Source organism: Oncorhynchus keta, chromosome 6 (genome assembly GCF_023373465.1).
Source record: "Oncorhynchus keta strain PuntledgeMale-10-30-2019 chromosome 6, Oket_V2, whole genome shotgun sequence".
NCBI lineage: Eukaryota > Metazoa > Chordata > Actinopteri > Salmoniformes > Salmonidae > Oncorhynchus > Oncorhynchus keta.
Genome location: NC_068426.1, coordinates 34,744,372 through 34,769,536, shown reverse-complemented (window position 1 = coordinate 34,769,536; position 25,165 = coordinate 34,744,372). Strand labels below are relative to the sequence as shown.

Genomic DNA, 25,165 nt, shown 5'->3' with positions numbered 1-25,165 from the left:
TGTTCTCAACTAGCCTACCTGGTTAAATAAAGGTGTTCTCAACTAGCCTACCTGGTTAAATAAAGGTGGGGAAAAGAGTCAAATTCAGTTAGTGGTACAGTAATAGATAAGGAACCACTGCAGTAGGAGTCTCCATCAGTGAAGGAGAGATCCATCCTCCTCAGTGAATGATGAAATGAAATATGGAATAAAATAGGGAATCGTAAATAGCAGGGTTCAAAAAGGAACTGTGTGTAATGTCCCAGTAAACTTGTTGAAATGTATTGTCATCTGGTCCCAATAGAAGCTCGTGATTAATGAGATTTGCAAAGAAGTTACATTAAGATTCTGTTATGAGGTGACTAGCTTGTAGGTCAGGTGTGGTCTGATTAAGGGTCCTGTACTGTACGAGGGCTGTGGGGTCTATCAGAGTGACTGGGATGCAGTAATGAATGTGGCTGCAGGTAAAAAGGCCTGCACTTTGGTGATGATGACAGCATGCGATTGTATTTGCAGCAATATGAGCACTGGCGTCCCAACCAGCCAGACAGTTTCTTCCAGTCTGGAGAGGACTGTGTGGTGATGATCTGGCACGAGGGAGGACAGTGGAATGACGTACCCTGCAACTACCACCTCACCTTCACCTGCAAGAAAGGCACAGGTAACGCACGCACGCTCGCACGCACACACGCACGCACGCACGCACGCATGCATACCTAACCCCTTTCCTCTCTCTTCCCTCCAGTCTCTTGCGGCCAGCCACCAGTAGTGAAGGATGCTCGTGTGTTTGGTTCTATGAAGCCTCGTTATGAGATCAACACTCTGATTCGTTACCACTGTAAAAACGGCTTCATACAGAGATACCCCCCCACCATCCGCTGCCGTGACAACGGCCAATGGGACAGCCCCAAGGTCACCTGCATGAGCCGTGAGTACTGCCCACTTCTTCTGTCTCTGACTACCCCCCCCCACCCAACTAATCAGGGCCTCGATCCAACGACATTAACAATCTCTCTTTTTGTTTGTTTTTTCAGCTGCTACCTACCAGAAGTCTTTCGCTTCTAGGAAACACACCGACAATCACAGTCACAACCAGAATCAGTACAATCACAACCAGAATCAGTACAATCACAATGATCACAACCAGTTCAACTATCAAAACCAACAATACAACAGCCAAAACAATCAAGACCAACAGAAGACCAACAACCAAAAGCAAAAACAGCAGAGCGAGAGGAGACATCAACACTAATCTGATCTCTGGTCAGTCCTTAAAAGCGCAGATACGGTTGCAAAAGGAACTTTCCCCAAATTTCTGGATTTCTGGAAAATGTGGGAATTTCTGAGAAAATGTACAGTTATTCTGCATCCCTAATCCCAGAGCAACTCAGATCAGATCCAACGGGCTAGCTAGAACCCATAGATATACATATATATATGTGTATAGATATGTGTGTGTGTGTGTATATGTATGCCAATTTGTATGTCAATTTATCTGGATAGGGGCATGGGGTTATTTCACAAAGTTTAGTCATAATCAGCAAGCTAACTCTGATAAACTCTGATAAAACACTTTTCTAGTTTATAAACAGGTGTTATAAACATTGTTACAGAGAGGATTGAGTCCCATTTCAAATTCAACCAGGACAAATTTAAGTTTCAGAATATTTATTTCAGTTAGCTGGCTAACTCGATTTTGACCTTGCTTCGTGAAATCCAACCCCAGATCACTTCTAATTCTTTCCACAAACGTGACACCACAGTGCCTTAATGGTTAACACAGTGTCCAATGTCCATCTCCAGAACTGGAGAACTTGACCGCTTCTGCTCTAGAGATGGACCCTTCTCAATCCAGCGCCTTCTGAACATTTCCCCCTTACCCTGTTTCTTTACCCCATAGAAATAATCCAGTAAAAATAACAGACTTAAAACCCCAATTGTTTTGTTGGCGACACGTTTGCAATATTCCCATGAAAGAGCCCATTAAGTTAAAGGAACATGAATTGTTACATTGTTTCCAATATTTGCAATGTTTTTCCCCCCCCCTTCTCTCTCTCTCACAGAACGTGAGACGAAGAGCCACTCGTTTATCACAATCTTCGGTCAGTCACTTTATTTGAAAAGTCGCCATGAAGTGAAATCTGTCTCATTAACGACTGTTGCCTGTATGGTGCACGCAGTAGGACTCATATCAGGAACGAGCTCAATCACTTCCTTATACGAGGGGACGTGACGAGAGGTCCGTGTCAGACGGCGTCTGTGACAGGTCACCTCCTTCAGTGGCGCTCCAGCATATACAAACGCATCCGCCGACGTCTTCTCCTTAAAGGCAATGTTTTTTTTTAAAGGGAATGGGCTTCGTACGCTTAACCAATTTTGTTATTGTTATGTGTGCAATGACACATGGGAGAGAAGAGAGAGTGCAATGACTGTCAGGTCTTGTAGGTGGGAAAAGTTATGTAAGAAGCTGTGGCCGTTTAATTTATTGCATATTGTTACACCTATACACGGCCTGTGATACTGTTCAACTGAAGTGGCTATTGTAAGGGTGACTTGTTTGACTGTTTCCAGACATCTGCCATGCATTGAAGGAATCTTGTCTTACATCATGTGGCCTTCCCATATTCTGTTTAGTAAAGTTCTACGATCCAGATATCTGAGCTGGGATGGCGCTTTTCAGGGGGATGACTTGTACCTGCGAGTCACCACAAACGGCTCTCAACAGGGGCGACTTTGAGAAGCATTCCAAGGCACTTGAGCTATGACCATTTATTCAGAAATGCCACAAATAATGATTCTCCCCCCGAGGACAGAAAGGACTGGGTGAAGAAACAGCATTGGAAGTTGGCAGCCAAGGGCCTCTGTTCTTCAGTTAGGATTCTGGTTCGTGTGTCTTCTCTGCTTACTGCTCTCATCCGTTCTGTCTTCTCTCCCTGTATGTGTCCTATCATAGTGTTTTATCATCCAAATGACGTGTGTTTCTACCCCAGAGAGCGTGGGGTATGCTGTATGGGGGTTATGTTCTTGTATCTGTTGTGTATGTCCCCCAAAAACCCACTAATACTGTACCTATACACCATCCTGTGCTCCCATCTCACCTTGCGCTGACTGTGCAATAAAAATAAATACGAATAAACCGATGTCACCCAGTGTGTGTCCATATTCTCACACTTCGTATCTCAGTGCAGGAGATGATTCGATAAATCCACTCGAGCTTATTGAAAAAGTACCCCAGTGTCTTTACCCGTCATAAGTAGTGACTGGCCCACAGAGGAAAGTCTGGGGTTTTACCGGTGTGAGCGACGACGGACGACGCATACTCTCCCCACAGTGAATCAACGAATGGATGGAGGAATGAATGGAAGGCTTGAACTGAATAAATGAGTATCTTTCCTGTCTTGTCAGTCAGTGCAGCCCCGCTGTGGGTCCAGGCAACAGCTGCTTGCAGGCTAGGTCGGGGATCCTAGAATAGTGCTCTCCTCTGGAAACCAGCATGAATATATGAGCCGCTACCAGCAAACCAACGTCTCCACCTCATGCCGTCATCCAGCTCCTAAAACAATCTGCTGCTTTGACAGACATTTTTCAGTTGCAAGATCAGCGAACAGAACAGGAAATACCATGAAAAGGCCTCTGTGTACTTCTGTAATTCCCCCCAAACTGGCAGGAAACCCCCTTTACGCAAACGTCCCCACCCTTTGGAAACACGTACATTACTGAGGTCCTGTGTGTGTGCGTGTGTGTGTGCGTGTGTGTGTGCGTGTGTGTGTGCAGGCATGAATCACTGAAGGCCTATGTCTTTACACCTGGCAATCACAGTGTGCTTCAGTCCCAAACCAGCCCCTCTCCTCTACCAATAGATACTGTACCATGGCTCTTACTATAGCCCTTATTCCTACATCACTCAGCAGTGGTATACACACTAAGCTGCAAGTCCAGGTATGTTGGTTTCCATGGCAACAAATAAGAAGCAAAGTCAGGATTCTTTGTTTGAATTGTTTTATTTTCCTCTTGACTTTGGGTCCAAAAAGTTCCTAACATGGTTACAAACAGTACTGCAACTGAGTAATGTTGTACGTACACGAAACAGTGTAGGGATAAAAATGATTGCCTGGTTGTAGTTTTTTCTTAAACTTTTGAATGAATTGATACATGACATAGTTCATTCTTAAAATAAGTCACGGGCAGTTCTTGAACCAGCCAAAAATGTTTTGTTAGTAAAGGTTCACGATGAGCATGTTACGACAGTTGAAGAAAAGCATTGGTGATACTTTCTGACAGATTTGTAACGTTCTCTGACAGAAGCTCTCTTGTGTTTATCATAATCATTGTCGTGGCTCATGATTCCTGTTTAAAAAGTGTTTTAATCACTGTGCTTTGCTGACAGGGGAAACAAGTAAGGTACCCTACCGTTCAAAAGTTTGGGGTCACTTAGAAATGTCCTTGTTTTTGAAAGAAAAACAAATGTTTTGTCCATTAAAATACCATTCAAATTGATCAGAAATACAGTGTAGACATTGTTAATGTTGTAAATGACTATTGTAGCTGGAAACGGAATAATGGAATATCTAAATAGGCGTACAGAGGCCAATTATCAGCAACCATCACTCCTATGTTCCAATGGCACGTTGTGTTAGCTAATCCAAGTTTATCATTTTAAAAGGCTTAATTGATCTTTAGAAAACCCTTTTGCAATTATGTTAGCACAGCTGAAAACTGTTGTCCTGATTAAAGAAGCTATAAAACTGGCCTTCTTTAGACTAGTTGAGTATCTGGGGCATCAGCATTTGTGGGTTTGATTACAGGCTCAAAATGGCCAGAAACAAAGAACTTTCTTCTGAAACTCGTCAATCTATTATTGTTCTGGGAAACGAAGGCTATTCCATGCGAGAAGAGGACAAGTACATTAGGGTGTCTAGTATGAGAAACAGATGTCTCACAAGTCATCAACTGGCAGCTTCATTAAATAGTACCCGCAAAACACCAGTCTCAACGTCAACAGTGAATAGGCGACTCCGGGATGCTGTTATTTTAATGGGCAACAAAAATTGCTTTTCTTTCAAAAACAAGGACATTTTCTAAGTGACCCCAAACTTTTGAACGGTAGTGTACATATTTTTCGTACTGACGTCGTTTCTGAGGCTAATTTCAATATAAATATATGTGTCTGTCCAGCAGGTCTTTGTGATAACGGTCCATGTTTTTTACTCCTTCCACTGGCGTTCCTGTACTCACCTCTGAGTGCAGTTGTGATAGGACACGGTAGAGCCAAGTTCTTGCTAACTCAACAATAAGCTAACTCTGTAAGGTCGAGCCAAGTATAGCTAACCTAACACTCCAGGAATGACCTAACATTCTCTTGGAGCTAGCTAGCGTTGCTAGTGTACGTCAGCCCTTGTGTTGTTCTTACATGGGAGTCTCTTACTGTACCTGCGGGAACCAATGGTGTTTTTAAATAGGATGATTATCTGGCCAATTCACTGGGCTAGTCTAGAGTGGGCTGCGCTGCTAGTGGTGAGCGAGGGTATCGCAGGCTCTGTGTTCATGCAGATAAATAGATATGCCTGAGCTGTTGGCCTGAGGCTTAGCTTAGCCATGCAGACTAACATGGCATCGTTAGCTAACTAACAGCTTGTCAGTGCTCTAACAACCAGTTTCGCAGATATCACTGTGTCTACTCATTCACTATAAGAAACTATTTGTGTCAAAAATAGTACACAAAAAAATATTTTGAAAAAAAATAGGGATTTACACTGCAAATGTTGCTTTTGGCTTTCTGCTGTTTATAAAAGCTCAGAGGCATGCCTTGTGTTTCTAAACTAGAGGCTACGGTGTACATAGAGGCACAGCAACTAGTGTTTAACATTTATACTGCAGGTCTGCGTGTCACAATACTACTCAGTAAGACAACTATTGCCAGGCATTTTGTGTTACTGCTGAGGACTAAATGCGGTTTACCTTGTCCCTTCCAGGCCACCGTAAGTCTTCTGACATAAACAGTGTCCAGTGCAACATTTGTATTTTGGTTTCCTCGTTTGTATGTTTCTGGGGTTAGTTTCATCACTTGAGCTCTGTGACTGAGCACAGAACTCTGGGATAGCGTAGCGCAGAAAATAAAACAACATTTCTATATCAAAAGACATCCATAAACAGAAATACAATTCTAGATACTCACATTCTACATATTCATAGTAAAAAATAAACTGAACAATGGTAATGGTTGGCTTCTCCTTTTTTCTTTTATCCATTTCTATGATGAGAATGATGTTTGGTCCACACACATTATTGAATAAACTAGTCAAAATGATGGTGAAGTACATGACACTTTTGTAGCACCCTGCAAAGATGGACAGCAGACTGGATTTTCATTGTGCTGTAGTTGCATTCTATAACATAATAATAATAGCTTGAGCTACGCTATCTTTGCTTTTTGTGTTTGTGCGAACATTGTTGCTCTTTTGTTGTCCTGGGTTTAATTGAACAGAAAAGGTTATCCGTTCAGTTGTCAGACGCTTTACTAGGTTGTTCTCAGTCCAAGGACTTCCTTCAAGCTATGTTATGCCTCGTCCACTTACAATGTCACTTTGGGACAATGTGACATCAAATGTTTCTCCACCACCATTCCCTCCCTCCCTCCCCTTCCCTTCCCTTCCCTCCCACCAACCCTTTACCCAAATCCATCCTCCCTTTCTGTTCCTACGTAGAAATAACCGATTAAAGAACATATCCCCCATACACTATCAGGTCCCAGATTACAAAAAAAAACATGGTTTGCTAAAATGACTCACACCTCTCGTTTTACTGTATCTAAAAAGAAAATATCACAGTTTGAATGTTTTCTTTACGTTTTTTTATATCAGTAACTTCTCCTATATGACCTCCCTCTCTCTTTAACTCCTCTTCCCCCGTCTCCCTCTCCATCCTACTCTCTGTAAATGTATTAGCTTCTCTAGTGTAATGTGAGTGTGTGTGTGTGTGTGTGAGCGTATTGGGGTTCTCAGTTGTGGCCCTTGAAGCAGTAGACTCCGTACAGCTTGTGTTTCTTGTCGGGGTAGCCGTTGAACCTCACGGCAGCTTCTGTTGGGCTGCAGCGCCTACGGGGGCGGGTGATGGGGTAACGGACGCTCCCGTCAGCCAACCAGCCGGCGTCACAGCGGTCGTAGCCCAATAGCTTCCAGGCGGCATACATCTGGCCCACCTTGGCAATCTGAGCTCCGTCCTTCTGACACGCAACCACAGCCTCGTCATATGTAAGCTTGGAGGGGTGGATCAGGTAGTAGAACCGCCCTAAGAGAGGGAGGGAGGGAGGGAGAGGGTTAGATAAACATGTACACACAAACACCCCCCCCCCCACACACACACACACACACACACACACACACACACACACACACACACACACACACACACACACACACACACACACACACCTTTGTAGTTGGAGGTGAAACAGAACACGTCGTATCTGTTCTTCTCCTTGTCTCTGAGGCCGTAGTTGCGTACCCCGGGGACAGTGTTCTTGCCCCCACAGGGCTCCCTGGGGGTGGTGATGGGGTACTGGACGGATCCGTCACTCAGCCACCCAGCGTTGCACCAGTCTAAACCCCCGCGCCACGCCTCGTACAGCTGGTCAAACGACGCCACGATGGAGTCCTGCTCGCGACACGCCCGCTCGGCATCAAAGAAGTTCAGGTTATAACGACCCAGCCGAGGGAAGTATGGGTAGACGATACCTGGGAGGAGAGACGGGACATCATAAAACATCCATTTGCTTTGGGGTTTCATGTACTCATCTTAAACAGGTGGAAAACATTATACAAGTTGTAAAAAAAGATAAACCCCATGAGCTTATAGCATTTGCTCAAATCCTACAATTTCGAGTCCATTGTTATGTGTGTGGGTAGCTGTAGCTCCAGATTGATGGTGGCAGTGATAGTTGATCATTCTCATATATAATGGAGCTGGTCTAGCTGGGTGATGCATGGCGTTATACCCTGTTCCTTGGAGGTGAGACAGGAATGGAAACCTAAATGATGAACTCCATTACTCCGGGCCTGACGTGTGTGTGCCCCTGACAGTCCTCCTGGGTAGTCTCAGCTCGCGGTGCTATATATAGCCAGAACCCTGGGCCATTTAGACAAGGACAGGCTGCTACACAGTAAATAGACTTTACCAAAGGACGGTTCTCTCAAAAACTTTGTCAAACAGAGTCCATATTGAATACTAGCTGTTGTGTCGACAGACTGCGGTGAGGACACGCACACTGTGAAATTGTGTGTTTGTGTGTGTTAAAGTGTGTGCTACCTTGCAGGTCCAGGGACACCACGCCTGTTCCATCTTCCAACCCGTCGATGACCTCACACTTATATCTCCCATAGTCCTCCAGTGTGAGTTCTGTGATGACCAACGACGCATCCGTGGGGGCCGAGGCCTGTAGGTAGACGCGCCCGTGGAAACGTCCGTAGCTCCGCTTGTGGAAACCCATGGCAACGAAGACATCCACCTGGAACAAGAAGAAGAAGGATTTGTCAGTTAGTTCCGCGGTTGTTCCACGAAATGAGGGCCTTTTGCATCTCTTTGATATATTAAGTAGAAATTGTGCACCAATTTTGAATTGTAAAAGCCTGTCACATGAAATGAAGTTCCGCTTAATATAGAAACCATGGGGGAGTTCAATCAATCAGATTTTCAATATGAATAATTCAGCATTTTGACATGTCCCTCCTTGCACCCTGTGTGACTCCTAGAATAGATTTGAAACCACCTACCTTCAAAATGTCTCCCAAGTTTTCACCATAATCGTGAAGCCCTGGTTATTTTGTTGCTTTGACAAAGTCCATTTTGAAGACGATGATCTATTTCCTGTGATTAGTCTACATTTGACATCTGTCCCTCATTTTAAGGTCAACCCTGTTACGTGAACTGAACTCTCGTTTTAATATGGTGAAAAGATTCCTTTTGAAATATTTGTTGTTCTTAAAGGAACATTGAACATCTAATAGTCAGATCGTAGTGTAAAAGCAGGTGTGCTGGGCATCTCTTTTTTGCCATTTTCAGTTTTTTGTTTTCTGGAAAATGGATTGGGACAAGAATAACACTTCAACCCTGTTACCTGTTGATAGACGGGATAGAAATGGGGTTTTGTTGTTGTTGTGAAGCTTCCATTCAATTGCACCTCCTTGTTGCACACAAAAAACTTCCATTCGCCATCACAAGGGGATTTATGGCTGATTTCAAATGAAATCGTCAACCACGTTACGGCCAACCCTGTTACGTCCAACCCTGTTACGGTCAACCCCATTACGGCCAACCCTGTTACGTCCAACCCCGTTACGGCCAACCCCGTTACGGTCAACCCTGTTACGGTCAACCCTGTTACGTCCAACCCTGTTACGTCCAACCCTGTTCGCCAACCCGTCGCCCAACCCGTTACGTCCAACCCGTTCACGGTCAACCCTTACGTCCAACCCGTTACGTCCACCCGTTGCGTCCAACCCGTTACGTCCAACCCGTTACGTCCAACCCCGTTCGTCCAACCCGTTACGGTCAACCCCGTTACGTCCAACCCCGTTACGGCCAACCCGTTACGCCAACCCCGTTACGTCCAACCCGTTCGTCCAACCCCGTTACGGTCCCCCCGTTACGGTCAACCCGTTACGGCCAACCCCGTTACGTGCCAACCCGTTGCGCCCCAACCCAGTTACGGTCAACCCGTTACGGCCAACCCGTTACGTCCAACCCGTTACGTCCAACCCCGTTACGGCCAACGGCCAACCCGTTACGCCCAACCCCGTCCAACCCGTTCGTCCAACCCCGTTAACCCCGTTACGGCCAACCCCGTTACGGCCAACCCCTGTTACGTCCAACCCCGTTACGTCCAACCCGTTCGTCCAACCCCGTTACGTCCAACCGTCCCCGTTACGGTCAACCCCGTTACGGTCAACCCCGTTACGTCCAACCCCGTCCAACCCCGTTACGTCCAACCCGTTAACCCAGTTACGTCCAACCCGTTACGGTCAACCCGTTACGTCCAACCCCGTTACGGTCCAACCCCGTTACGGTCAACCAACCTCAACCCGTTACGTCCAACCCGTTACGGCCAACCCCGTTACGTCCAGCCCCGTTACGGCCAACCCGTTCGTCCAACCCCGTTACGTCCAACCCGTTACGTCCAACCCGTTACGTCCAACCCGTTCGTCCAACCCGTTCGTTACGTCCAACCCGTTACGTCCAACCCCGTTACGTCCAACCCCGTTACGTCCAACCCCGTTACGTCCAACCCCGTTACGGCCAACCCCGTTACGCTCAACCCCGTTACGGTCAACCCTGTTACTTTATTTGGCACGTATGGGCACTTACTATAATAATGTTTTTTATTTAACCTCTTGGAGATGGAAAAATGAAGTGTTTTATGTAGTTGAACATTTGTGCTCTTTATGATAGAATGTAAATAAGTGACACTCAAAATGCATCACATTGGTGGAATGACACTCCTATGGGTTCTTTAGTTTTTAGTGAAAAAACAACAACTTGTCAATACATTTATAGTAAAAAAAGATAGAGGAAGATGGGGTTTTATAATGTCCTCATCAACCAATTAGTAGACATTACAGATGCCTACTCATAATTGGTTAAAATCACATGATGCAAACTGATGACGTCATTAGAAACACATTTCCTCAATCTGTTTTACTACAAAACCTGGAACAGTTGTGTTGATGTTGGAGTGGTGCTGAAGATGTAATAAGGAATCTCAAATATAAAATAGATTTTTGATTTGTTTAACACTTTTTTTGGTTACTACAGGATTCCATATGTGTTATTTCATAGTTTTGATGTCTTCACTACTATTCTACAATGTAGAAAATAGTAAAAAAAGAAAGAAAGAAAAACTAGTTGAGTGAGTAGGTATGTCCAAACTTGACTGGTACTCTATATTTTGGGGGGCAATTCCATTTTCTGGCAGAAAAGACAGTAAAATCACCAGGAATTCAGCAAAAACGTGTTTATTTTAGGAAATATGTTCACAAGTACTACCAGAAAAAAATAATTGCTTGTGTCTTAAAAAAAAAATGTTTTTATTTTCAAATACAATCTGTTTTTGGGCGTAGCTGTGGTCAATTTGCAGTGTACAAATTATTATAATTGTCTTCTGGACCTCCGACCATCAACCGACTAACATCAGCCTCTGGCTGAATCTAGTTGCCTACCCCTGTCCTAGTCTCTTTTATAATATAGGCTATTGTAGAGCGGCAGGTAGCCTAGTGGTTAGAGCATTGGACTAGTAGCAGGAAGTTTGCAAGATCGAATCCCCGAGCTGACAAGGTAAAAATCTGTCGTTCTGCCCCTGAACAAGTCAGTTAAACCCGCTGTTCCTAGGCTGTCATTGAAAATAAGAATTTGTTCTTTTAACTGACTTGCCTAGTTAAATAAAGGTTTTTAAAAAATCCACATAGTGCACTATTTTTGACCAGACTGATCAAAAGTAGTGTATTATATGGAAAAGTTATTTTGATTATAGCTTCATGACATTGGTTCAAGTGTAAACACACCTCTTTGAGGTAGTCTGAGGTCAGCTTAGTCCATTTGATCCTCAGTTTGGGGTTGGCCGGCAGTGACGCATCCCTGTGGAACTTACAGGGCAGGGTGGCATTACCCCCCCGCCTCGACACCACCTTGGACTGCTCCGTCACCACAGAGAGCTGAGGGCCATTCTCTGAAATAAAGGAATGGGTTAAACCATTAGTAATACAGGGGTGGTTCTCTCTTTGTACATTTCTCTATTTTTTTCTCTCTCATACAGTATCTCTCTCACTCTCTATTCCTAACTTCAACAACAACACTAACCCATTGTTTGGTTCTCTCTATCTTAACAAAAAATGGGCTGTTTTATATTCTCTGAATGGTATTTAACCTGTTTGTTATCACGTTATGCCATATGAAATCGATTAGCAAGATCTGGGCTTGGAAGCAGAGGCTTGCTCAATAGCTAAATAGATCCCATCTCTTTTATCCCAAAGTGAATTACAACATCCCTGTTGTTCAGCCCTGTCACAAAAACCATGTTGTTGTAATTTTCGAGTTAAACAATATAGTTCTACATTGTATTTTTAAAATATATATTATAATGTAGCATGTTGTGTAATGCTGATTTAATGTAAGTGACCAGAGTATTAGGAGAACCCCTGTAGTCAAATATCAGGTTCCAAAAATCTGTCTGAGATAATACTGTGTTTAGTATGATGATGTTTATAGATATAATAATAATAATAATATGAACTACTGCCAGTCAACCACACAGAACAACATTATGCTAAGAGTCTCACTAACATGTATTTCCATCCACATGCAAACAAATCGGTTTCCTACACCAGGTATAAAAACCACTCCAACGTCGAAATTGGACATGTCCTGAGGATGTCGGGAAATGCCTTGATAAACAGGCCACTAGGGGCAACAGTGAGTGTTAGTACCATCAAGTAGGGTGCTGTGGATTAGGGTGGTGGATAGGTGACTTCTGGCTCAGAAGGTTGGGTGTTTGATCCCAGTTGTGGAAACTAGTTTTACATTTTTGTTTGAACCCAATCCCAAAGGTTAAACCTTCGGAATGGGTGCCTGAACGTAATGTTTGAACTCACTGGTACAGTGAGGTTCTATAGTCTTACTGCTACAAGCGAAACTTCCATTTTCAATCACCCACCAGAAGCAACTTTCACTTTTTCAAAAACAATGATTGGTTTCTACAGTACTTCAATATATTTGATCCAGCACATAATGGTTGAGGGGTCGGTTTAAAGACCAGACCCCTCTGCTGTGACCATCCTCTGTAATATGATCCTCAAATCAGAATTGTAGTGGCTAATACATTTTTTGTTAGGGCAAATCAAGTCTGACATTTTAAAGTGGAAATTGAGAACCTTAGAAAACTTTTAAAATCTTGAATACACTCACTTCTTAAACCTTGAATGCACTACTCTCAGCAATAAAACAGGGATCAAATTAAGATCCTGCATCTGTACGTCCCTGTTAGGACCATACGAACCAATGGTGCACTGACTGACTGAGGGTACATTGATCCTATAGCAGTACTATACTGACTATAGGAGTGAGTTAGCACTTCCTCTCTCCAGCCAACTCAGTGAATCTGTCTCCTGAAACTACGATCGATGCTGAAGCTCATTTCTACACAAAAGTTCAACAGAACTGCTTACCACACACACAGTACAGTATACAGCTTTATCTGGTGAGCTGCACGCGACATACTACTTACTGCTGGTAGCACACTCTACCATAGCACTGTGTGTGGTAAAACCAACCTTTACATTGCCACTGCAGAAAGAGTACAGTAGCCAATACACATTCACTGCACTTGCTTTCTAAACATGACACAAACAGGGACATATCTGACCTGCAATCTGCCTCTACAGCCCAAATAAAGAGAGATAGCAGATAGGCTATCAGACAGAGAAAACAAGACCCCACATAGCATATCATTCAACAGTTGCAGTGCGTGAGGACACACACACACACACACACACATGCACACACACACAAACCGAGATAAGATGATACTATGAAACCACAGGAGACATTCCAGGAGTGTGTCATAAACGAAACACAGCGACAGGTAAATGTACATTTTTTTGCCACTCAGCACACACTCTTATCCAGAGTGACTTTCAATTAGAGGTGCTAGACTATCATTACATACACCAACACCCGCAGGCGTCTCTACCTTGTACATAGATGGTTCTGTAGTGCTCCAGTTCAGGGTATGCCGTGTCAAAGTTGTCGGCCAAGCTCAGAGAGACCAGGGCACAGATCAGCGCAGGAAGCATCTTCTGTCACTACACCCGGAGTCTGCTCACTGCACAAAGAGAGAGAGAGAGGGGGGGGGAGGTCAGGAAATCCTTAACCACCAGCAAAACACCTGCCTCCGTAAAGTGTGTGCCTGGCTTGTGTCGTCCGTGTGTGTGTGTGTGTGTTGTGTGTGTGCAAGTGCGTGTGTGTGACCTGAGAACATCCCTCTGTACAGAATATATATCTGCAGTGCTGTAGGTTCCCTCTGGAGCAGTCTGATTGCAATAGGAATGCAGCACTCTCTGTGTCCTTGTCACAGCAAGCACCCCCCCCCCCACACACACACACACCAGAGATATATAGGGCAGTAGCAGAAAGATTTATAGCACGGCAATGAGTAAGCGAAACTAGTTATTCTCACCGTCATCGCCGTCATCATGATAACTACAGAAAGTCATTATCCTCAATTACCATCGTCAATGTCATTACCACTCATCACCTCAATCCTTATCGTTATCATCATTGGCATTATTCTCACTATTACACTCTTATCAATGTCATCATCGGCATCCCTCTATCACAATCATCATCGACATAACCTATTCCTGAAAACATGCATCTCACATAATCCCTCTCCATATCACTAATCCCAACCGCACAGTGCGTGTCCACAGAGCCAGAGTACCTGTTCCCGTAGAACACTGAAGAAGAAGAGCGAGTACACACAGAGTACTACACACACAGAGAGAGGATCATATCGCGTCCCAGGGAGCCAGCCGGAGTGGAAACTTTGCCAAACACACTTTTCTCACCAGCGCCCTCACACATTATCCATCTTCAGCCCTGTCCACACACACACACACACACACACACACACACACACACACACACACACACACACACACACACACACACACACACACACACACACACACACACACACACACACACACACACACACACACACACACCACAAAATGAGAATAGGAGGACTCACCATCTCAACGTACAGAGTACACGCACACTCCTTCCCCTACTCCTAAAGAGTGTGTGTGAGCACAGCCATGCAAAAACACACAGTGTGTGAGCGGTGTGTGTGTGTGTGAGCGGTTTCTGTGTGAGCAGTGTGTGTGTGAGAGCGGTATGTGGTGAGTGGTGTGGGGGTTCTCCGCAGTCACTCTGATTGATCCTCAATTATTTTTTTTCCCTTCATTCACTCCCTCCATCCCCTAGTGCTGACGCACTGGCTGACACTGCCAGGTAGGGCTTCTGCAGTCAGCAGAACACTACTCTGCAGAGCACACACACACACACACTGATACAGTATGTACTAACGCACGAACGCACACCACCCTCATCCCCCTCCCAGCCTGAAAATAGCAATTAAGCAGACCAGGATGTGGGGAGTGATAAGAGAGGAGAGAGAGAGAGAGAGAGAGAGAGAGCGAGAGAGAGAGATGACGAGATGTCCTTTCCTCAGGGAAGGAGAGAGAGAAACAGCGAGAGAATCTCCTCAACTGAGTTCTCCTCTGCAGGAGAGAGAAATTAAGTGTAAAGTAACTTAGAGAGAGAGAGAGAGAAAGGGGAGGAGAGGGAGTGGGAGAGAGAGAGAGAGAGAGAGAGAGAGAGAGAGAGAAAGGGGGAGGAGAGGGCATGGGAGAGAGAGAGAGAGAAAGGGGGAGGAGAGGGAGTGAGAGAGAGAGAGAGAGAGAGAGAGAGAGAGAGAGAGAGAGAGAGAAAAGGGGGAGGAGAGGGAGTGGGGAGAGAGAGAGAGAGAAAGGGGAGGGAGGGAGGGAGGGAGAGAGAGAGAGAGAGAGAGAGAGAGAGAGAGAGAGAGAGAGAGAGAGAGAGAGAGAGAGAGAGAGAGAGAGAGAGAGAGAGAGAGAGAGAGAGAGAGAGGAGAGAGAGAGAAAGGGGAGGGGGAGAGGGAGGAGAGAGAGAGAGAGAAAGGGGGAGGAGAGGGCATGGGAGAGAGAGAGAGAGAAAGGGGGAGGAGAGGGAGTGAGAGAGAGAGAGAGAGAGAGAGAGAGAAAGGGAGGGGAGGGAGTGGGGAGATATAGAGAGGGAGTGGGGAGAGAGAGAAAAGGAGGATATGGAGTGGGGAGATATAGAGAGGGAGTGGGGAGAGAGAGAGAGAAAGGGGAGGAGAGGGAGGGAGTGGGGAGAAATAGAGAGGGAGTGGGGAGAGAGAGAGAGAAAGGGGAGGAGAGGGAGGGAGTGGGGAGATATAGAGAGGGAGTGGGGAGAGAGAGAGAGAAAGGAGAGGAGAGGGAGTGGGGAGAGAGAGAGAAAGGGGAGGAGATGGAGTGGGGAGATATAGAGAGGGAGTGGGGAGAGAGAGAGAGAAAGGGGAGGAGAGGGAGGGAGTGGGGAGATATAGAGAGGGAGTGGGGAGAGAGAGAGAGAAAGGGGAGGAGAGGGAGTGGGGAGATATAGAGAGGGAGTGGGGAGAGAGAGAGAGAAAGGGGAGGAGAGGGAAGGAGTGGGGAGATATAGAGAGGGAGTGGGGAGAGAGAGAGAAAGGGGAGGAGAGGGAGTGGGGAGATATAGAGAGGGAGCGGGGAGAGAGAGAGGGAAGGAGTGGGGAGATATAGAGAGGGAGTGGGGAGAGAGAGAGAAAGGGGAGGAGAGGGAAGGAGTGGGGAGATATAGAGAGGGAGTGGGGAGAGAGAGAGAAAGGGGAGGAGAGGGAGTGGGGAGATATAGAGAGGGAGTGGGGAGAGAGAGAGAGAAAGGGGAGGAGAGGGAAGGAGTGGGGAGATATATAGAGAGAAAGGGGAGGAGATGGAGTGGGGAGATATAGAGAGGGAGTGGGGAAAGAGAGAGAAAGGGGAGGAGAGGGAGTGGGGAGATATAGAGAGGGATTTGGGAGAGTGAGAGAAAGGGGAGGAGAGGGAGTGGGGAGATATAGAGAGGGAGTTGGGAGAGAGAGAGAAAGGGGAGGAGAGGGAGTGGGGAGATATAGAGAGGGAGTGGGGAGAGAGAGAGAGAAAGGGGAGGAGAGGGAGTGGGGAGAGAGAGAGAGAATGGGGAGGAGAGGGAGTGGGGAGATATAGAGAGGGAGTGGGGAGAGAGAGAGAGAGAAAGGGGAGGAGATGGAGTGGGGAGATATAGAGAGGGAGTGGGGAGGAGAGGGAGGGAGTGGGGAGATATAGAGAGGGAGTGGGGAGAGAGAGAGAGAAAGGGGAGGAGAGGGAGGGAGTGGGGAGATATAGAGAGGGAGTGGGGAGAGAGAGAGAGAAAGGGGAGGAGAGAGGGAGTGGGGAGATATAGAGAGGGAGTGGGGAGAGAGAGAGAAAAGGGGAGGAGAGGGAGTGGGGAGATATAGAGAGGGAGTGGGGGAGAGAGAGAGAGAAAGGGGAGGAGATGGAGTGGGGAGATATAGAGAGGGAGTGGGGAGGAGAGGGAGGGAGTGGGGAGATATAGAGAGGGAGTGGGGAGAGAGAGAGAGAAAGGGGAGGAGAGGGAGGGAGTGGGGAGATATAGAGAGGAGTGGGGAGAGAGAGAGAGAAAGGGGAGGAGAGAGGGAGTGGGGAGATATAGAGAGGAGTGGGGAGAGAGAGAGAGAAAGGGGAGGAGAGGGAGTGGGGAGATATAGAGAGGGAGTGGGGAGAGAGAGAGAGAAAGGGGAGGAGAGGGAGTGGGGAGAGAGAGAGAGAAAGGGGAGGAGAGGGAAGGAGTGGGGAGATATATAGAGAGAAAGGGAGGAGATGGAGTGGGGAGATATAGAGAGGGAGTGGGGAGCGAGAGAGAGAGAGAAGAGGGGGGAGAGGGAGTGGGGAGATATAGAGAGGGGAGTGGGGAGAGAGAGAGAGAGAAAGGGGAGGAGAGGGAAGGAGTGGGGAGATATAGAGAGGGAGTGGGGAGAGAGAGAGAGAAAGGGGGAGAGGGAGTGGGGAGATATAGAGAGGGAGTGGGGAGAGAGAGAGAGAGAGAGAAAGGGTGGGGAGAGGGAGTGGGGAGATATAGAGAGGGAGTGGGGAGAGAGAGAGAGAAAGGGGAGAAGAGGGAAGGAGTGGGGAGATATAGAGAGGGGAGTGGGGAGAGAGAGAGAGAAAGGGGGGAGAGGGAGTGGGGAGAGAGAGAGAAAGGGGAGGAGAGGGAGTGGGGAGATATAGAGAGGGGAGTGGGGAGAGAGAGAGAGAGAAAGGGGAGGAGAGGGAGTGGGGAGAGAGAGAGAGAGAAGGGGGGAGAGGGAGTGGGGAGAGAGAGAGAAAGGGGAGGAGAGGGAGTGGGGAGATATAGAGAGGGAGTGGGGAGAGAGAGAGAGAAAGGGGAGGAGAGGGAGTGGGGAGATATAGAGAGAGAAAGGGGGGAGATATAGAGAGAGAAAGACCAGCTCTGCAGCAGTATAAGGGATGCAGAGGTTTAGTATCAGTCAGACACGCCACATTGACCAGCCTTTAACACGGCTACTGTAGATTAAACACACAGTCCTCAAAGAAGGGAACAGGTGTGTATGTGCATGCAATCGCCTGTGTTCCCAATCACAGCCTATAACCCTGGGAACTCAAACACTCACACATATACGCACACACACACGGCATGTGTGTTTGTCACAATACCTGATGTCACCGGTAAAGACATTCCATTGGCCCATCTGTGTGGAGTGTAAACAGGCAGGAGTGTTTTACGGGCCAGGTGTGTGTGTGTGTGTGTGTGGTATGGTTTGGTTTCACTATCCTTGTGGGGGCCAGAAGTCCTGGTTTGGTTTAGTTTTAGGGTTAGGGGTTTAGGGTTAGGTTTAGGGGTTATGGAAAATCTGTTTTTTCTTACGGGAATAAATGTTTTGGTCTCCACAAGGATAGTAAAACACACTGTGTGTGTGGATGCTCATCAGCTGTGATGCTGCGATGATAGAGCTGGGTTGTGAATTATCTTATGAAGAGTCTAAGTGTCTCTGATGGAACTATAGACAACTAAGACCATGATGTTATGTTTGTTGAAGAAAGGACTGAAAGGGAACAGATACAGCTGTAGTGGAATACGAGAAGGATGTGGGAGACAGGTCGTCATTGTGAAGAAGAATTTGGTTTGGAAACACCTACTGACTCAAGTTTAAAATATATATATTTTTTTTACTATTTTCTAGATTGTAGAATAATAGTGAAGACATAAAAACTATGAAATAACACATATGGAATCATGTAGTAACCAAAAAAGTGTTAAACACATCAAAATAGATTTTAGATTTGAGATTCTTCAAAGTAGCCACCCTTTGCCTTGATGGCAGCTTTGCACACTCTTGGCATTCTCTCAACCAGCTTCACCTGGAATGCTTTTCCAACAGTCTTGAAGGAGTTCCCACATATGCTGACCACTTGTTGGCTGCTTTTACTTCACTCTGCGGTCCAACACTGTTGACAAACAAAATTATAGTCCCACTAAGCGCAAAACAGATGGGATGGCGTATTACTGAATAATGCTGTGGTAGCCATGCTGGTTAAGTTTGCCTTGAATTCTAAATAAATCACAGACAGTGTCACCAGCAAAGCACCCCCATATCATCACACCTGCTCCTCCATGCTTCACTGTGGGAACCACACATTCAGAGATCATCCGTTCACCTACTCTACGTCTCACAAAGACACGGCGGTTGGAACCAAAATTCTCAAATTTTGACTCATCAGACCAAAAGGACAGATTTCCACCTGTCTAATGTCCATTACTCGTGTTTCTTTCCCAAAGCAAGTCTTTCCTTATTATTAGTGTCCTTTAGTAGTGGGTTTCTTTGCAGCAATTTGACCATGAAGGCCTGATTCACACAGGCTCTTCTGAACAGTTGATGTTAAGATGTGTCTATTACTTGAACTCTGTGAACCATTTATTTAGGCTGAATACTGAAGTGCAGTTAACTCTAAGGAACTTATCCTCTGCAGCAGAATTAACTATAGGTCTTCCTTTCCTGTGGTGGTCCTCATGAGAGCCAGTTTCATCATAGCGCTTGATTGTTTTTGCGATTGCAATTGAAGAAACATTCAAAGTTCTTGAAGTTTTCTGCATTGATCGACCCTCATATCTTAAAGTAATGATGGACTGTCATTTCCCTTTGCTTATTTGAGCTGTTCTTGCCATAATATGGGCTTGGTATTTTACCAAATAGGGCTATCTTCTGTATACCATCCATATTTTGACACAACACAACTGATTGCTTGAAACGCATCAAGAAGGAAAGAAAATCCACAAATGAACTTTTATCAAGGCACACCTGTTAATTGAAATGCATTCCCTTATGAAGCTGGTTGAGAGAATGCCAAGGGTGTGCAAAGCTGTCATCAAGGCAAAGGGTAGCTACTTTGAAGATTCTTAATATAAAATATATTTGGATTTGTTTCACACTTTTTTGGTTACTGCACGATTCCATATGTGTTATTTCATAGATTTCTAATTAAGTCTAATCACATTGTATTCGTCACATGTGCTGAATACTTACAAGCCAAGCCCTTAACCAGCAATGCAGTTCAAGAAAGAGTTAAGAAAAATATTTACCAAATAAACTAAAGTAAAAAAGAATACAAAGTAACACAGTAAAAAAAAACATGAATGAGGCTATATACAGGGGGTATCGTTACCGAGTCAATGTGCGGGGTTACAGGTTAGACAAGGTCATTTTTTCCATGTAAGTCGGGGTTAAATGAACTATGCATAGATAATAAACAATGAGTAGCAGCAGTGTAAAAACAAATGAGGAGGAGGTGAGGTGTCAATGTAAATAGTCCGGGTGTCCAATTGATTAATTGTTCAGTAGCCTTATGGCTTGGGGGAAGAAGCTGTTTAGGATCCTTTTGGTCCGAGACTTGGTGCTACGGTACCGATTGCCGTGCGGTATGACTTGGGTGACTGGAGTCAAACCATTTTTTGGGCTTTCCTCTGACACCTCCTAGTATATAGGTTTTGGATGGCAGGAAGCTTTGCCCCAGTGATGTACTGGGCCATACGAACTACCCTCTCTAGTGCCTTACGGTGAGATACAGAGCAGTTGCCATACCAGGTGTTGATGCAACCGGTCAGTATGCTCTCAATGGTGCAGCTGTAGAACTTTTTGAGCATCTGGGGACCCATAACAAATCTTTTCAGTCTCCAGAGGGGGAAAAGGTGTTGTCGTGCCCTCTCTACGATTGCCTTGGTGTTTAGGGACCACAGTTTGTTGGTGATGTGGACACCAAGGAACTTGAAACTATCAACCTGCTCCACTACAGCGCTGTCGATGTTATTGGGTGCGTGCTCGGCACTCCTTTTCCTGTAGTCCATGATTAGCTCCTTTGTCTTGCTCACATTGAGAGAGAGGTTGTTGTCCTGGCACCATTTTCTCACTCGATCCTTCTGGAACAGCTTGTTTTGTTGTGGGCCATAGACATACTGTATAACCCATTGAAGGGTTTTGGAACCTCTAACCCTAGCAATTTGACTGTTATTAAACTCATGGGTACACTAACAAAGGCTACCAGTCTTGACTTCTATGGATTATGTGCCTACGGTTGGTATGCGGCTGTGAGTTTGCCTTTCACAACAATCAACATACAATCACGCCACAAACATACCGTTTGGGAAAGCAAATGCTGTCCTAACTAAATGTGTTTTGTGATAGATATTTTTAACATGATCATTTTTTTGATTAATAAAATATTGAATCACTTGTTTTCCTCAAACGAAGGGGATGATGACACAATCTTTTCCGAGAGGGAGGGTGTTTGATTTCATTAGTCCTCAACTTGTGGCTCAGACACTTCATTCAGGATAAATGGAGTTAGGACTTAAGCTTGCCTGCCCTGGAGCAAGTTAGTTCTGAAGAATTTGTTGCCATACAAATTTACCTGGCTACAAGGTGAGCCACTTTCATGGTACCGGTTATCCCAAGTTGAAGTCAGAGCTGACCAGAGTTACCCCGCTTACTCCTTCAACCTGATTTGTAGTATAGGGCTCATGACAAAGCCCTCTCTGTTGCCATCTCCTTGGTCCCACCTCTATAGCACTGTTCTCCCAGTTCACCCCCCAACAAACTGATCGCTGTGTCTGTGAATGCATCCACACACACACACAACACTACCGCCATCTACAAACAATTAACAAACCAATCAGTAATTAGGAATTGATGATTCATCAAAATGAGATGGTAATTGAGTACTGAATGACTCCAACTACTTAATCAGCTTATTGATATGCCACACCTGTCAGGTGGATGGACTATTTGAGAGAAATAAGCTTTTAGTGCGTATAGAACATTTCTGGGATCTGTTATTTCAGCTCATGAAACATGGGACCAACACTTTACATGTGGAGTTTATATTTTTGTTCTGTGGAGCTTCCCTGTATGTGAGGACACTATAAACCCTGACCTTTATAGCCCAGGAGTTAGATTGGCTGCCCTAATCATAGATGTAAGTAGAGTTCCTGTCTACCATGAGTAATTGGGAATCAGTGTGCGTGTGTCAGTGCTCAACAGGCCTCTACTCACTCTTTGAGGTGTCTGTATGGACATGATGCCACACGTCTCTATGGGGCCAAATCATGGGGGGGGTCATTGCTAATGTTCTTTAGAACTTTCAGGGAAGTTGCATTCACTGTGCAATCTGAGTTCACACATTGTTCAGAATAACTGCTGCCGACTGTCAAAAAAAGCCCCTTTAGGAGAAATGAAACAAGCAGATTGCAGAGCTTCCTTTGTTCACAATTGTTCGCAATTTACTTTGATAATGAGTTCCTGATTCTCAGAGATGGATTGCATACTGAGAGAGAAATACAGAGAGGGAGGGAGGGAGGAAGTAGAAAGAGAGACAGGGAGGGAGGGAGAGAGGGACACAAAGATCCCAGCTACCAACAAACGTTCTGAAAGCTTGAGAGAATGCTCTGAATATGTTTGTTTCCAACATAATGGCCCTAACGCTTATACGCGAGTGAAGTTCTGGTAGTCATCAGCAACCGCTGAATAGCATAGCGCCACAGTCAAATAATATTCCTAAAAATATTCATATTCATGAAATCATAAGTGCAATATTGCAAAACACAGTTTAGCCTTTTGTTAATCCCCCTGTTGTCTCAGATTTTGAAATTATGCTTTACAGCAAAAGCAATCCAAGCATTTGTGTAAGTTTATCGACCGCATGACAAAACATTAAGTACACTTAGCATCAGGTAGCTTGGTCACGAAAATCAGAAAAGCAATCAAATTAATCATTTACCTTTGATGATCTTCGGATGTTTTCACTCACAAGACTCCCAGTTACACAACAAATGTTCCTTTTGTTCCATAAAGATTATTTTTATATCCAAAATACCTCCCAGACCTCCTCCCTATAGGCTGTCTCATCGTTGTCGGTAATCAGGTCTACCACTGTTGTGTCATCACCAAACTTAATGATGGTGTTGGCGTCGTGTTCAGCCACGCAGTCGTGGGTGAACAGGGAGTACAGGAGGGGACTAAGCATGCACCCCTGAGGGGCCCCTGTGTTGATGTCTACCCTTACCACCTGGGGGACGGCCCATCAGGAAGTCCAGGATCTAGTTGCAGAGGGGGGGTTCAGTACCAGGGTCTTTAGCTTAGTGATGAGCTTTGTGGGTCCTATTGTGTTGAACGCGGAGTTGTAGTCAGTGAACAGCATTCTCACATAGGTGTTCCTTTTGTCCAGGTGGGAAAGTGCAGTGTGGAGTGCGATTGCGATTGTGTCCCCTGTGTTGGTGGGGAGTTGTTTTCTGTTTTGTGTTGTTTCACCTGACAGGACTGTTTCGTTTCTTACATTCTCGTTGTTGCTTTTGTTTCGTGTTCTGTTATATTAAAATATTAACATGGACACTTACCACGCTGCGTGTTGGTCCGATCTTGACTACTCTTCCTCAGACGAAGAGGAGAACCGTTACACCTGTATTGACTCTTTGCCTGTTTGATGGTTAGTCTGTAATAAAGAATAACCCTGGAATGAGTAGGTGTGTACACATTTTTGACTGGTGCTGTATATCTTTTCACATGTCTGTCAGTCTGTCCCTCGCATCGATTCAACAACACAGGACAACTCCCAGTTGCTGATCATGTTCAGTTACAACATCAAGCAAGTGAGCTACGGGCAACACACTGTGATTACAGTCCAGAGTAAATACAGAGAGAGAACAAGACAGAAAGAGAGAGAGATTGTACTTGGAGTGTATGTATCAACAGTTAGACAAACGATCGGGATACAATATCAAAGAACAGCTGATGGTGAGACAGAGAGCAAGAGCAAGACAGAGACATACACGCACATACACACACAAACGCACACTTAAGGTGCTCATTGCCAAGATCAAATATAAAGTATACAGATGATGTCACAGTAATCTAAGTGCTGGGAGGGTTCTTACTTAAACACTCAAATCAGTCTGTCACACACACACACACACACACACACACACACACACACACACACACACACACACACACACACACACACACACACACACACACACACACACACACACACACACACACACACACACACACACACTGGCTGTCTGGCTAAGACATTGCAATCAGGCTATCACAGTGAAAACCAGCTGGCGCCCTCACTTTATATTTCCATTCCTAATTTGGGAACACAGTTCTGGGAACATGTCTATTAACCTCTACATGACAATCACACACAGACTAATGGTTAATGCAACAGAGAATGGGGTTTACACTGTCATCTTTACGAGAACTTGGCATTTAAAGGGATAGTTCACCCAATGACCAAATGACTGGTGTGTTCCCTTGCCTGAAAGTAGCTGTGCCAAGGAAGACTGAAATCCACACTCTGGGCACAAATCACCTCAAAGTAACTATCCCTTTAAAGCGTTGACCCCTTTCCCATATTGATGAATGAACGTGTGCCAAGCTCTTTCACAAGGCACTCAGGACACTGGAGATGACTAAAGCTTTTGGGTTAACTTGTGGACACATACACACACTTAGGGAGCATCGGTGGAGGGTTGCACAAACACTTTCCAGCACAGACTTAAAGCAAACTGAGTGAGGACTCCAAGACAAATATGTCCAAGAAACACTGTGAGGTCTCCCACCTCCAATCCAATCCTCTTCCACCCCATGGGCCCCTGGTTTTGGCCCTCTCCAGCCTCCATCCACCCTTTGGCCACTGGGTCCATGCTCTGGCTTTGTGTCTGGCAACCCACATCACCAGCAATAATATGATTTGGGGAATCATTGTTTCCGTCCTTTCTGTTTTTCACTGAGTGGATTAGAATGAAAAGACAATAATATAATTCCCTTAATAAACGATTGTTGAATTTCTTATCTCGTAAACCTGTGCCATTCACCTGGATGTCGCTTACAATAGGAGATATTCCAAAAGATGCATTATTCTGAAGTGGAGATTTTATCCCACTAGGTACAGCTTTTATAACAGTGTCAGTGCCTTGT

General features: G+C 45.3%; 2 protein-coding genes across 42 annotated transcripts in view; one reads left to right on the top strand and one right to left on the bottom strand.

The window, feature by feature from the left end:
* vcanb (versican b) overlaps window positions 1-3,128 on the top strand; it is a 41,385-nt gene extending 38,257 nt beyond the window's left edge. For all 39 annotated transcript variants that reach the window (XM_052521390.1, XM_052521395.1, XM_052521396.1 and 36 more), the window contains 3 exons: window positions 496-640; window positions 725-907; window positions 1,014-3,128. In XM_052521390.1, the coding sequence (XP_052377350.1) occupies window positions 496-640; window positions 725-907; window positions 1,014-1,231 (546 nt within the window). In that variant the 3' untranslated portion in view covers window positions 1,232-3,128. The remainder of the gene's footprint in view (window positions 1-495; window positions 641-724; window positions 908-1,013) is intronic.
* Window positions 3,129-3,961: 833 nt separating this feature from the next.
* The window catches only part of hapln1b (hyaluronan and proteoglycan link protein 1b), a 38,496-nt gene continuing 17,292 nt past the window's right edge, over window positions 3,962-25,165 (bottom strand). The window contains exons 2-7 of one of the 3 annotated variants that reach the window (XM_052521405.1): window positions 23,575-23,669; window positions 13,715-13,846; window positions 11,532-11,695; window positions 8,284-8,482; window positions 7,410-7,712; window positions 3,962-7,266 (exon numbers count right to left, since the gene is read on the bottom strand). In XM_052521405.1, the coding sequence (XP_052377365.1) occupies window positions 6,977-7,266; window positions 7,410-7,712; window positions 8,284-8,482; window positions 11,532-11,695; window positions 13,715-13,817 (1,059 nt within the window). In that variant the 5' untranslated portion in view covers window positions 13,818-13,846; window positions 23,575-23,669 and the 3' untranslated portion in view covers window positions 3,962-6,976. Of the gene's footprint in view, window positions 7,267-7,409; window positions 7,713-8,283; window positions 8,483-11,531; window positions 11,696-13,714; window positions 13,847-14,776; window positions 14,954-23,574; window positions 23,670-25,165 lie in introns of those variants that run through there. The other 2 variants (XM_035772565.2, XM_052521404.1) reach the window with 2 other exon arrangements.